The following is a 13,318-nucleotide window of genomic DNA, read 5'->3' as shown; positions in this document are numbered from 1 at the left end:
CCTAATATAAAAAAATATTATTTTTTACATTTTTTACGATTATTTTTGAAATTTCTCATTATAACTTTTTTTCTTCTACATTTAGGTATATATTATATTATATAATAAAAAAAGCTTATTTTGTTTACTTTAAAATTTTGTATTACAAAAAATTCGAGGATTATTTTTGAATAAGATATTATTTTTCAAAATGTAATAAGTACTTGCAACGATTTTTGATTTTAGGATTATTTTTTAAATTTCTCATTATAACTTTTTTTTTCTTGTACATGAATATACTACATATTGCTGAATAAAGAGGGCTTACATTCTGTTCTTTAAAATGGTGTATCATCTATATTTAAATAATGGAAACCGAGTGATTCTTTGATATTTTTTTACCTGTATTATTTAAAATTATTTCTTTTACAAAAATTTCATAAACATTAGTCTTACAAAACATCACTTTAGTTAAAATTATTTAAACGTTGACATTTAAAAAATTTCAAAATCAAAGTCCATCTCTTCGTTAGCATTAGCTTCAATATCTTCCTCTGACACCTCAGTTATCTTAGAGTCCCACAATTAGTACCCATGCACATGCACCCTTTGCAGAATATTGAAAAACTAATTCCTATCTTCCTACAACCGCAGTTTTTTGTACATCCTTTGGTACATTTACATGCTATTTTTTCAAGCAAAGCTTGTGGTGCAGGAGCTTTGACAGTAAATATTGGAATTAATCCATATTTTGAAGTTTGCCCGGCCGAGTCAAGTGGATCCAAAGTATTACCTATAAAAAATAAGATTCAATCATAACACACAATCACATAAAAAAGTTATAAGGAGAAATTTAAAAAATAATCCTAAAATCAAAAATCGTTGCAAGTACTTATTACATTTTGAAAAAGCATATTTTATTCAAAAATAATCCTATAATTTTTTATAATACACCATTTTAAAGTAAACAGAATAAGCTTTCTTTTTTATTATATAATATATACCTAAATGTAGAAGAAAAAAAGTTATAATGGGAAATTTAAAAAATAATCGTAAAAAATATAAAAACTTGTTAAAAGTATAAAATCTTGAAAAAGATAACCTCTTTAAAAGAAGTCGTACAACATTATACAGTAGAACATTTTAAAGGTAATTGATTTCTATTCCTCTTACATGTACCATTGCATATGCCTAAAGTTGCGTAGAAAAAAGTTACAGAAAAATATTTGCGAAATAACAAGGAAAATTGCCCAAAATTGCTGTGAGTGGCGAACTTTGAAAAATCATATTGCGAAAACTGTAAATCCTAACGACCTCTACTAAGCATCATTTTAAAGAGAAAATATGTAAGTTTTTTTTCTGTGAAGCAATGTCTATACCTATATCCCCGTGGACAAAAGTTATGGGACAAAAAACAAAATTTCTTTCTTTTGGGTTTCTTTGGCCTTTTTCTTTTGAATATATTTTTGCAAAAAAAAGTATCTTTGACTTTAAAAAGTTATATTTAGATAGGAAATTGAACCAGGTACAATTTTTATGTACACGTGTTTGTACCAAAAGTGCATAGAACTCACCCTAATGTAACCTGTGCCCAGGGACTAATTCACCCATTTCTCAAAAACGCACCCCTTTAAATGGTAGCACTCCGCGGTTTTTTCATATATAGAGATTCATTGACCATATGAAGTAATAAAACCCCGTTAACGTTGTAGTTCATTTCTATAGTACATAATCAATAGCCTATATGGCCCGTTTTACAATTCACCACCCGGTATACATGGTGTAACAAAAAGGCATGGCATAAATAAAATCACATATTCTGGGGCCACAAATAGTTCGATTGAACCTAACCTTCCTTAGTACAAATTATGTGCACATAAAAAAGTTACAGCCCTTTGAAGTTACAAAATAAAAAACGATTTTTTCCAATATATCGAAAACAATTACAGATTTTTTATTGAAAATGGACACGTGGCATTCTTATGGCACATGTCTAAAAATACCATTTGCCATGTCATATTAAAAAAAATAACAGTGAAATTTGTGCACACAAAAAGAAAAAAAATTAGGAGGGTTTTGTTCCCATAACCCCCCCCCCCCCAATATTTGTGTACGTTCCAATTAAATCATTATTGTGATAGCATTAGTTAAAGACAATGTTTTAAAAACTTTTTTGCCTCAATACTTTTTCAATAAACCAGTTTTTATCGAGATATTTTGAACATTTTTTGTAAAATTCACAACATATTTGTAAGCGGTTGTAAGATTATTCGCGGTGTGCAAGTACTTGGAGGGGATACGAGAAACGATCGTGCGCGAATAGCGGAGAAATCTTACAAGTTTCCTAAATAAATCATATATCAATTGAAATTGTCAAATTGACGTATATTTCATACCTACTGTCATTGAAGAAGAAAAATTATATGTTGCTCCACAATATTGATATGATAAGCAATTATTATATAAAAGTAAATTTAAATAATTGTGTTTTGCTTGCAGTACTTCATTTTAATAATTAATTTTATTGACTACATACAATTGTTTATCTTTCAATATCATAAACTAAATCTTACTTTTTCTTCTTATAATTTTTTTTGGGCTATGGCCTTGACAATTTTCCAGCAACTAGGACTAATATAATAAAAGTGCGAAAAATGTTGCTGAGCTATGAAACCAGGTTCGCTTTTCCGAACTTGCACGGTCCCAATAGAATAATATTTTCATAATATATTCAGGTCTCTATAATTTTACTTATTAACTATTTAAAAACATGTTGTGGATTTTACAAGTGCTCAAAAAGTACCAAGGCAAAAATAGTTTTTAAAACATTGTGTTCTAATACTATCACAATAATAATTTAATTGGAACGTACACAAATATTTGGGGAGGGGGGAGGTTTAAGGGAACAAAACCCACATAAAATGATTATGGTGTGCACAAATTTCACTCTTTTTTTTAAGATGTTCCTGTCATAAAAATGGCACATGTCCATTTTCAATAAAAAATCTCTAATGATTTTGATATAGGTATAGATAAGAGCTGTAACTTTTGTTGTGTGCACATTTGTACTAAGGTAAGTTAGGTCCAATCGAACTATTTTTGGTACGAGAATATGTGATTTAATTTATGTCCTACCTTTTTGTTACACCCTAAATATATACATATTGAATTTCGGTATGTTTATATTATTATAATTATTATTATTAAAAGATTCTGCTTACTTATAATATACAGTGATGAGCGTGCTAATAACCGGCAAAATAGCACAAAAGATGGAAAACGTATTAAGTTGTGAGGTAAAATGAAATGAAACTAGTCGAGCTGGCGAATTTAGCGATTGTAACCTTTTTATTTAAATATTAATTGTTTCCCAGCTTTACACGTATCAGAGGAGTATGTCAACTAAAACTGTCACTGTGACAGTGGTATTTGCCAAACTAGTCCGATACGTCTAAAGGTGGGAAACAATCAATATGATGTAAATTAATAGGTTAATATCGCTAAATTTTCCAGCTCTACTAGTTTTATTTCTTTTTATCTCAAAACTTAATACGTTTTCCATCTTTTATGCTCTTTTGCCGGTTATTAGCGCGCTCATCACTGTATAAACTACGTAACAAGATAAAATAAAAAAAGTACCTGTCTTAACTGGAAATGCTAGTAATGCCATTACTTGTTTTATTGTAGAGATATGTTCTTCCTCAAAGCTGGGAAAATGCTTCCTGGCGTGTTTGACAGCATCCATTCTTCTATCGGAACGAATCAATTCGACAAATTCTTGTACACGTAAATTAAATTCCATATTCGATTTTAGTTTTCTTAATTTTGATTTGTTGTCATGACACCAAGACAAACACTTATTGGTTTCTTTATTAGCTAGAGATTTCTCTACTTCTCTAGAAGTCAAAAATATATCTGAAAAAATAAAACTCATAGCATTTGATTTATTACAATAAAATTTCACATAGTACAATTTATTAGCAGCCAATATTAACATTATCAAATATTATAAATAAAATTAGAATAATTTTTATCCAACTCGCTGTGAGCCGGTGAGTAGAAGCGATTTTACAGTTTTCGCCAGCGCTGTCAGTGGCAGTTTTGTGCATTGAATTTGAACAATTTTATCAGAAAAGTACAAGTTTCCAACCGCAAGAGAGCGCTACCGACGAAACTGACAGCCAATAAAAACAGAGGTAGCCTCTAAATTTCACATAAACTTCTTCTTTTTCTCAATGGCCTCTTGCATAAGCACTCATCCAGTCGCACGAATTTATAGATTAAATATTAAAATTATAATGAATAAAATAAAAAAAAAACATAATTACTTTTACTATTAATTCTGTGTATTCGTTTAATAATCAGGTTACAATAATATTTCAGTTCATAATTTGTGTTTTTCTGGATAAATATCTATTTTTCCCGTTTTGAATATTTCACATACATCAATTTTATCAGAAAAGTAAAAGTTTCAAACCGCGAGAGAGCGCTACTGTCGAAACTCACAGCCAATAAACATATTGACACTGCTTATGTTTATAAGATAAGTTAAGTTAAGTAACACCAATCAGTCGTGTGATGGATGACCGAAGTTAACTTTAACGTTTGAGTTAAAGTTAAGATAACTCTCAGGAATAACGATGCCCATAACTATTTAGGTAAAATTCGGTGTGATGTATCGGTCAGAGTTATGAGATAGTTATTTGATCAACGTTATTTTAGAAATAAGGTTTGAGGAAAAAAGGTTGAAGTAACAAAGAGAACCTTATGTAGAAATAGTACAAGTTGGAGTGAGCGCGAGAGATAGTTCGGAACATAGTAGATGACCGTGAAAGTAAATCCCCATCGTCGGCCACCGTCGATGACCGAACAGCAAACAGCTGTTCGGGTTCGGTGTTGTTTCAAACCTTTCAAACAGTAGACAGAAACAGGGTTGCCAGATTGGTGTATTTTCCCACAATTTTGGGGTAATTTGAAAGCGTGGAAATTTTTGTAAGCAGAAATTGTAGTGGGATTTTTTGGGGGCGGAAAACTATGGAGTATTTTAAGGGGTCATGGTAAATTAAATTTGCGAATATACATAGAACTGCGTATATTATACCGGTGATTATACTCCCATAAAATGAAGACCATAGGAACTATTAATTATTTCCAGGGCCCTCGTTGATAAGTAGTATAATTTTGGTGTACTGTTCTCTTCATTTGACTACTAATTTATTAAAATGCGGCAAAAATTTAAATGTGGGGTATTCGAGCTTCAATTTGAGGGAATTTCAGTTTCTAAGTGGGGGATTTATAAAATATCATCTGGCAACTCTGGATAGAAAGCTCAGTAGATACTTAAAATAAAATTTCAACTTGTATCTCTCGATTTGATTTTTGTATCATTTTTAAAATTGTATTACCCTTCTATTCTTATTTATTAAATTATTAGCTTCTAAATTCACTTGATTTCTGTCTAAAAACAAGTCAAAAGATGAACCTAACCTTACATATCCTTACATAACTACAAAGTTATCTCATAACTTGTGGTTTAACGTCGCGTTATAAAGTGACAGTTGATATACCAGATAACTCAAGAACTGTCAAGAAATAACGCAAGTAGTTACGTTAAGTATGATACATCACACCAATTAGAGGATTATAACATAACTACAGGATAACTTTACGTTAACGATAACTTCGGTCATCCATCACACCGCTGATTATCACTCTGTAAGTATATACATTATTACAAAATGACATTGAAATTTTTTAGTGGTTTATTATTTAGATAATATCTCAACTGTAATATTAACAAAAAATATATTATTCAATATTGTTCACTTTCCATTTATTATAAACTTTGCAAATAATAATAATATCTAGACGAATCTTGCTATTTCAAATAACATTATTACATCAGTCTCTCTGGGAACAACTCATTGATTTGACGTAAAACTCTTATACAGATATTGGAAGGTTCTAAAAGCTAGACGAGGGATAGCTGATGAAAAATCAGTAAAGACGTGCTGCTGATTTTGCTTTTTTTTTAACAATCTTAAAAAGTAAAAAAAAAACATTTTTTCCTATAAAACGTTTCTTATATATTTTAGAGAAAAATGGCTCAAATAAAACTTTAGATCATAAAAAGTTCTTTAATTTTGAGAGTTTCCAAATTAAAATACATAAACAGTTGAGCGAGATAATATTAAAACTCTCATTTTGACAGTAATTTAGAAACGCTAATAACCTTGTTTTTTTTTGGATAACAACATTTAATATAACTACTCAAAATTGTGACAGTTAATGAGTTATTAAAGTGTGCTAAATTTCAAAGAGATCGTCCAAATAGTTCCTCAGTTATTCAATTTGTTTTTCCTAGTTTGGGCAACTGTACTTGTTCAAACAGTCCCTCAAGACGTATTTTGTAAATCGCAATCGATTCTTTTAGGCTTCATTTTTAAGGTACATTAAAAAAATCTAGAACATTTTAATAAATTTGTTCTTAAAAGACAGTTTGAAAAAGGGTTGACTTGTTAGCTTTATAAACATTTATAATCACTATGACTCGTGAAAAAACACACTTTCCAATCTTTGACCAATAGTAAATAAGATAGCATTTTTTCTTAAAATCATATTTTTTTCATGTCAATGGACTTTGTTGCTAAGACACATTAATTTAAATAAAAAAAATCATATTCCCATTGTCTATTAACAGTAAGAGCTGAAAATTGAACGGATTCTAAATGAAAATCCAAATATTATGGTTCAGCTTATACAGGGTGTTAGTAAATAAGTATGAAAAATTTTAAGGGCTAATTCTACATGAAAAAATAATGCCGGTTTGCTCTATAAATATATGTCCGCAAATGCTTTGTTTGCGAGATACGGGGTGTTGAAATTTTTATTTTAAACTGCCAATTTATTTATTGCTCTAAGAATAGTTGAGCTATGAAAATAAAATTTGGTAAGTTTTAGGAGGAAGTTATTGCGCATTTTTTGGCATACAACTAAAAAATTTTTATTCATCATTGGCGGGCATACGGGTAATAGTCTGAATTTTTTAAAGAAAAAATAGTATGCCACTGCGATATTTTAAATTAAAAATTATTTTTAAATTCCACATTTAATTTTTGATAAAAAACCTTTCTTGCCTTTTTTTCATATGATGCACCGTTTTTATGCAGAAAAATAAAACATCTTGGCGCGTAGTTTTCATTTCTTAATACATCGTCAAGAACTATTCAGTATAATAATACTAAACTAGAACAATAACAGAAAATATTACTAATAAGATTTCAACTAGGTACAAAGCTGCAAAAAATGTTTAAAATGATCTCCTTTACAGGTAACATAAGAATTTTATATTCATCATTGGCGCGGGTACGGGTAATGGTCTGAATTTTTTGAAGAAAAAAATAGTAAAATTAACATGAAGTAAAACTCCCTAGTGTAGTTGGTATATTTAATAAAAATTCTAAAAATTTTTAAAAATCCAAACGGATTACGTTCAAAACGTTTTCGGACTTATCAGTCCATCATCAGTGAACTCTCTGTCCTTGCTAAATAGCCACAATGCCAAACACTGGTCAAGATGTATGTTCTAACTACATGGTGAAATCTGATCTACAATTTGGCTTACATTGGATGCCAACGGATTAGTACTAGGAACATGATGCTCTACTCCATTAATTAAGAGATTTTTTTATTATTAGGTCTACATTGAACTACGTTTAGTCTGTCATTGACAGACTAAACGTAGTTCAATGTAGACCTAATAATAAAAAAATCTCTTAATTAATGGAGTAGAGCATCATGTTCCTAGTACTAATCCGTTGGCATCCAATGTAAGCCAAATTGTAGATCAGATTTCACCATGTAGTTAGAACATACATCTTGACCAGTGTTTGGCATTGTGGCTATTTAGCAAGGACAGTGAGTTCACTGATGATGGACTGATAAGTCCGAAAACGTTTTGAACGTAATCCGTTTGGATTTTTAAAAATTTTTAGAATTTTTATTAAATATACCAACTACACTAGGGAGTTTTACTTCATGTTAATTTTATTTAACTAGATGGTATACAGCCAACCTTCGGGTATTATCCCGTTTTAAAAAAATAGTACGCCACTGAGATATGTCAAACTAAAAATCATTTTTGAATTCCTCGTTCAATTTACGACAAAAAATCTTTCTTGTCTTTTTTCATACGAGGCGCCGTTTTTATACAAAAAAATAAATCATCTTAACGCTTACAAAGTATTTAAGGTAGTTTCCATATTCATAGAAACTTAGTTCAAATACTTTGTAAACGTTAAGATGTTTTATTTTTTTGCATATGAAAAAACGGCAGGAAAGATTTTTTGTCGTAAATTGAACCAGAAATTCAAAAATGATTTTTAATTTGACATATCTCAGTGGCGTACTATTTTTCTCATAAAAAAATTCTGACCATTACCAGTACACGCGCCAATGATAAATATAAAATTCTTCTATAACCTCTAAAGGAGGTCAATTCTAACATTTGTTGTAGCTCTGCACCTAGTTAAAATCTTATTAGTAATATTTTCTGTTATTGTTCCAGTTTAGTATTATTATATTCGATATTTCTTGATAATGTATTAAAAAAATGAAAAATACGCGTCAAGATGTTTTATTTTTCTGCACGGTGCACCATATGAAAAAAAGACTAGAAAGGTTTTTTATCATAAATTAGACGTAGAATTTAAAAATAATTTTTAATTCGAAGTATCTCAGTGGCGTACTATTTTTTTCTTTAAAAAAATTCAGACCATTACCCGTAGGCGCGCCAATGATGAATACAAAATTCTTAATTGTATGTCAAAAAATGTGTAATAACTACCTCCTAAAACTCACCAAATTTCATTTTCATAGCTCAACTGGTCTTAAAGCAATAAATAAATTGGCAGTTTGAAATAAAAATTTCAACCTTATCTTGGAAACTAAGCATTTCCGGACATATGTTTATAAAGCAAACCGGCATTAAATTTCATTTAAAATTACCCCTTAAAATTTTTAATACTTATTTACTAACACCCTGTATATGGCATAATATGTAGGTACAGTGAAAGTGTAAAAAGTTATAACCCTTTAAGTGTTAGTACTTGTAAAATACAGCCACGGAAAAATGGAGCGGAGAAACACTTCAATAAATCATTAATTGACATAATTTCAATGTACAGGGTGTTTGATAAAAAATACGCCATAGCTTAACCTTAGATTCCTGAGGTTAAAATAGGTCGATTTAAGCTAACTTACCTTAGTACAAAAGTTGATAATAACCGAAATACAGGGTGTCAAAGTTAAACTTGTATATTATTTATTTTTGAATATTTCCTGACAGGCATGGGACAACGAGACGAAATTTGGTAAGTGGTGCTGGTACTGTCCACCCTACTAAATTATGTTGAACAAACGTTTCTGGCTACTACCAGAGGCGTACGACGGTGGAACGTAAATGGTTAACCCTTACGCCACTGGCGGAATTGCTATTTAGTGCAATTTTTTGATTCTCCAATACTTTCTATGTAAATAACATACTCTTCATTCGTAACGATAAAGCCATTTAGTTTTCGAGATATTTGAAGCTAAAAACGAAGGAGCATAATACATTTTTCAAAATAAGTGTGCCTTTTCATTTTTAACTTCAATTATCTCGAAAACTAATGACTTTATCGTTACGAATGAAGAGTATATTATTTAGATAGAAAGGATTGGAGAATCTAAAAATTATGCTAAAATAGCAGTTTCATCAGTAGCGTAGAATTTGGGAAGGGTCAACCATTCACTTCCCCTGTCGTTCGCCTTTGGTAGTAGCCAGAAACGATTATTTAACATAATTTAGTAGGATGTACAGTAACTACACCTTCTGCCAAGTATTATAAGGATATGTCAAACAGTTTTATGGTACCAGGCACACATAGTTCTTAAAGTTTTAAATAAAGAATAAATTATTAAAAAAAAGAATACTTTAAAATAATTTGACATATCCAATATCCATGTCATACTTGGCAAAAAGTGTAGGCACTGTACACCCTACTAAATTATGTTAAATAATCGTTTCTGGCTACTACCAGAGGCGTACGACAGGGGAAAGTGAATGGTTGACCCTTCCCAAATTCTACGCCACTGATGAAACTGCTATTTTAGCATAATTTTTAGATTATCCAATCCTTTCTATGCAAATAATATACTCTTCATTCGTAACGATAGTCATTAAAAATATCACAAGGAAAAATTCCTGTACTGGCTGTATACCATAAATCACAAACAATAAAAACCTTATTTTGTCAAAGGTATATTTAAAATCCCTAAAAAGGGCTGTATCACAACAAAACGTTTTCGGAATCAATATTCCATCATCAGTGTTATCACAGGTTTACATGCTTTAAGCCACCAAAATGTAAAAGGAAAACCCTTAAATTGATTTTAAACAGTGGCATCACATGACATCAACCATATTGGTTGGGAAATTGTAGGTAGAACCTTACATGGCAGAGTTTAGGTGACAACTGGCCATAAAGTCATTAGTTTTCGAGATATTTGAAGTTAAAAATGAAAAGGCACACTTATTTTGATTAATATATTATGCTCCTTCGTTTTTTGCTTCAAATATCTCGAAAACTAATGGCTTTATCGTTACGAATGAAGAGTATATTATTTGCATAGAAAGTATTGGAAAATTAAAAAATTTCACTAAAATAGCAATTCCGCCAGTGGCGTAGAATTTGGGAAGGGTCAACCATTCACGTTCCCCCGTCGTACGCCTCTGGTAGTAGCTAGAAAGGTTTCTTTAACATAATATACAGTACCAGCACCACTTACCCAATTTCGTGTAGTTGTCAAATGCCTGTCAGGAAATATTCAAAAAGAAATAAAATAAAAGTTTAACTTTGACACCCTGTATTTCGGTTATTATCAACTTTTGTACTAAGGTAAGTTAGCTTAAATCTACCTATTTTAACCTCAGGAATCTAAGGTTAAGCTATGGCCCATTCTTTACCAAACACCCCGTATATTAAAATATACAGAGTGTCCAGAAACTCTACCGACAAACGAAGACAGGAGATTCCTAAGGGAGCTAGAGCTCTTTTTTAGTGTCAAAAATTCTTAAAAATTAAAGACAAAAAGTTATGCGATAAAATAACCGTTGACCTACCCAAAACGGACGCATATGACCGGTACTAGAAATTCGCCATTAATGAAATCGATTAATCTCTGAAATATAAATAAACGTACCAGTTTTCGTTTTTCTAAATATAGACTAAGAGCCGCTATAGGTGAAATTTCTTAATCATTTTAGGCACGATGGGACCCTATAACTTAAATAGTAGAAACTAAAAGAAAACGTTTGAACACTGTGCCGTCACTTTTCAGTGGCACATGCGTCGACAGTGGCGCATCAAACTTTCCACTTATGGACGGGATAAATAAATTAAAAGTTAACAGAACTTACTAACAGAATTAATTTTTTTTTTATTTTTTTTAAGTTCTATGTGATTAACACATAGGATTCATCGTGATTTTAACCCACCACCCCCTTCCCCCTGCCCCCTCCATCAAAAACTTCATTTTTCGTTTTTATTTTTTTTTTGGTGGGATGCAATCAATTTTAAAATTTCAAAAAATTCACACGCATAGTTGAGGCTTTTATAAAGCATGCCTATTTTTTATAGACCCATAGGTGGAGTGTACATAACCTCAAAAAATTAAAAGAATTTTTTTTTTTTCAAAAAAGCGTATAACTTTTTTTGAGGAATAGCTGCCGGTCTAATTTTTTCTTAATCTTGTGTGTTTTATCAAACACTATATTTTAAATTTTTTTCAGATTTTTCCGTAAGTCTCCCACCTTCAAAAATCCGAAAAACTGTTTTTTGGGGGGTTTTGGGGGATTTTCCCTATTTTATAGACTTCATAATATATCAAATCAATTTTGTTTTTATAGGTTATATGTAACTTGAAGTAACTGAGTTCTTTAGAATATTTAAAAATCAGAAAAACACGTTCAAACCCCCCAAAACCCCCTTAAAAAACAGTTTTTTGGATTTTTGAAGGTGACCAACGTTACAGAAAAATCTGAAAAAAATTAGAAATATAGTGTTTGATAAAATACACAAGACTAAGAAAAAATTAGATCTGCAGCTATCCCAAAAAAAAGTTATATACTTTTTTTCAAAAAAAAAATTTTAAAATTTTTTTGAGGTTATGTACACTCAACCTACTGTTCTATAAAAAATAGACGTGTTTTATAAAACCTTTAACTATGCGTGTAAATTTTTTGAAATTTTAAAATTGATTGCATCCCACCAAAAAAAAATAAAATCGAAAAATAAAGTTTTTGATGGTGAGGGCAGGGAGAAGGGGGTGGTGGGTTAAAATTACGATGAATCTTATGTCTTAATCACATAAAACTTAAAAAAATGAAAAAATTAAATTCTGGTAATTAGGGAGGGTATTTTTTAATTTATGTATCCCGTCCATAAGTGGAAAGTTTGATGCGCCACTGTAGACGCATGTGCCACTGAAAAGTGACGGCACAGTGTTCAAACGTTTTCTTTTAGGTTCTACTATTTAAATTATAGGGTCCCGTCGTGCCTAAAATGATTAAGAATTTTCACCTATAGCGGCTCTTAGTCTAATAGTTTTTTTTTTAATTTTTTTTTTATATTCAAAAAACGAAAAATTTTCAAATCGATTTTTATAGAAAACGGTGTATCCTATCGACTTAAAGGTAGAGTACCTTTTGGTACTATAATACCTTACATTTTAATAATCCAGACTCAAGAATGCTTAGAAATTAAAAACAAAAAAGTTATGCGATAACATAACTGTAGCCCTACCCAAAACGGACTCTTATGACCGGTACTAGAAATGTGCAATGAATGGAATCAATTTAACTCTGGAAGATAATTATGTGTACCAAGTTTCGTTTTTCTAAATAGTTCTGGAGATATTTAAGAGAAACTAATTACCAGACGCCATCTTCAAATAGCTCTAGCTCCTTTAGGAAGCATTTTCGGACTAGATGAATTGGGTTAAATTGTCTTAAAATTATCTGAGGGATCTCCTGTCTTCGTTTGTCGGTAGAGTTTCTGGACACCCTGTATATTATAATGTATAGTATAATATATTACGCATTACGTGATGCAAAAAAAACAAAGAAATTAACATTTATAAACTATGTACTGCAAAAAGAATGTTTTTTTGCAATTATCTCGGTCAACTGTTTAGTACATATAGAGCCGGTTGTCCGAACGCTAATCAACAATGATCACTATCAAATATTTAATTACTGTCACAACTGTCAATGTCAACTTTGGTTGGGTTGCTGAAAACG

The 13,318-nt window shown here is 30.6% G+C and overlaps 1 protein-coding gene across 1 annotated transcript in view; it reads right to left on the bottom strand.

Moving 5' to 3' along the window:
- Positions 1 to 13,318, bottom strand: part of LOC126879640 (E3 ubiquitin-protein transferase MAEA) — a 118,503-nt gene that overhangs the window by 34,712 nt on the left and 70,473 nt on the right. Inside the window, exon 4 of the mRNA XM_050642826.1 lies at positions 3,619 to 3,894. Coding sequence (XP_050498783.1) covers positions 3,619 to 3,894 — 276 coding nt within the window. The remainder of the gene's footprint in view (positions 1 to 3,618; positions 3,895 to 13,318) is intronic.

The sequence above is a fragment of the Diabrotica virgifera genome, chromosome 2 (assembly GCF_917563875.1).
Source record: "Diabrotica virgifera virgifera chromosome 2, PGI_DIABVI_V3a".
Classification (NCBI taxonomy): domain Eukaryota; kingdom Metazoa; phylum Arthropoda; class Insecta; order Coleoptera; family Chrysomelidae; genus Diabrotica; species Diabrotica virgifera.
Note: the sequence above shows the minus strand (reverse complement) of the source record. Positions and strands in the feature narration are given on the sequence as shown.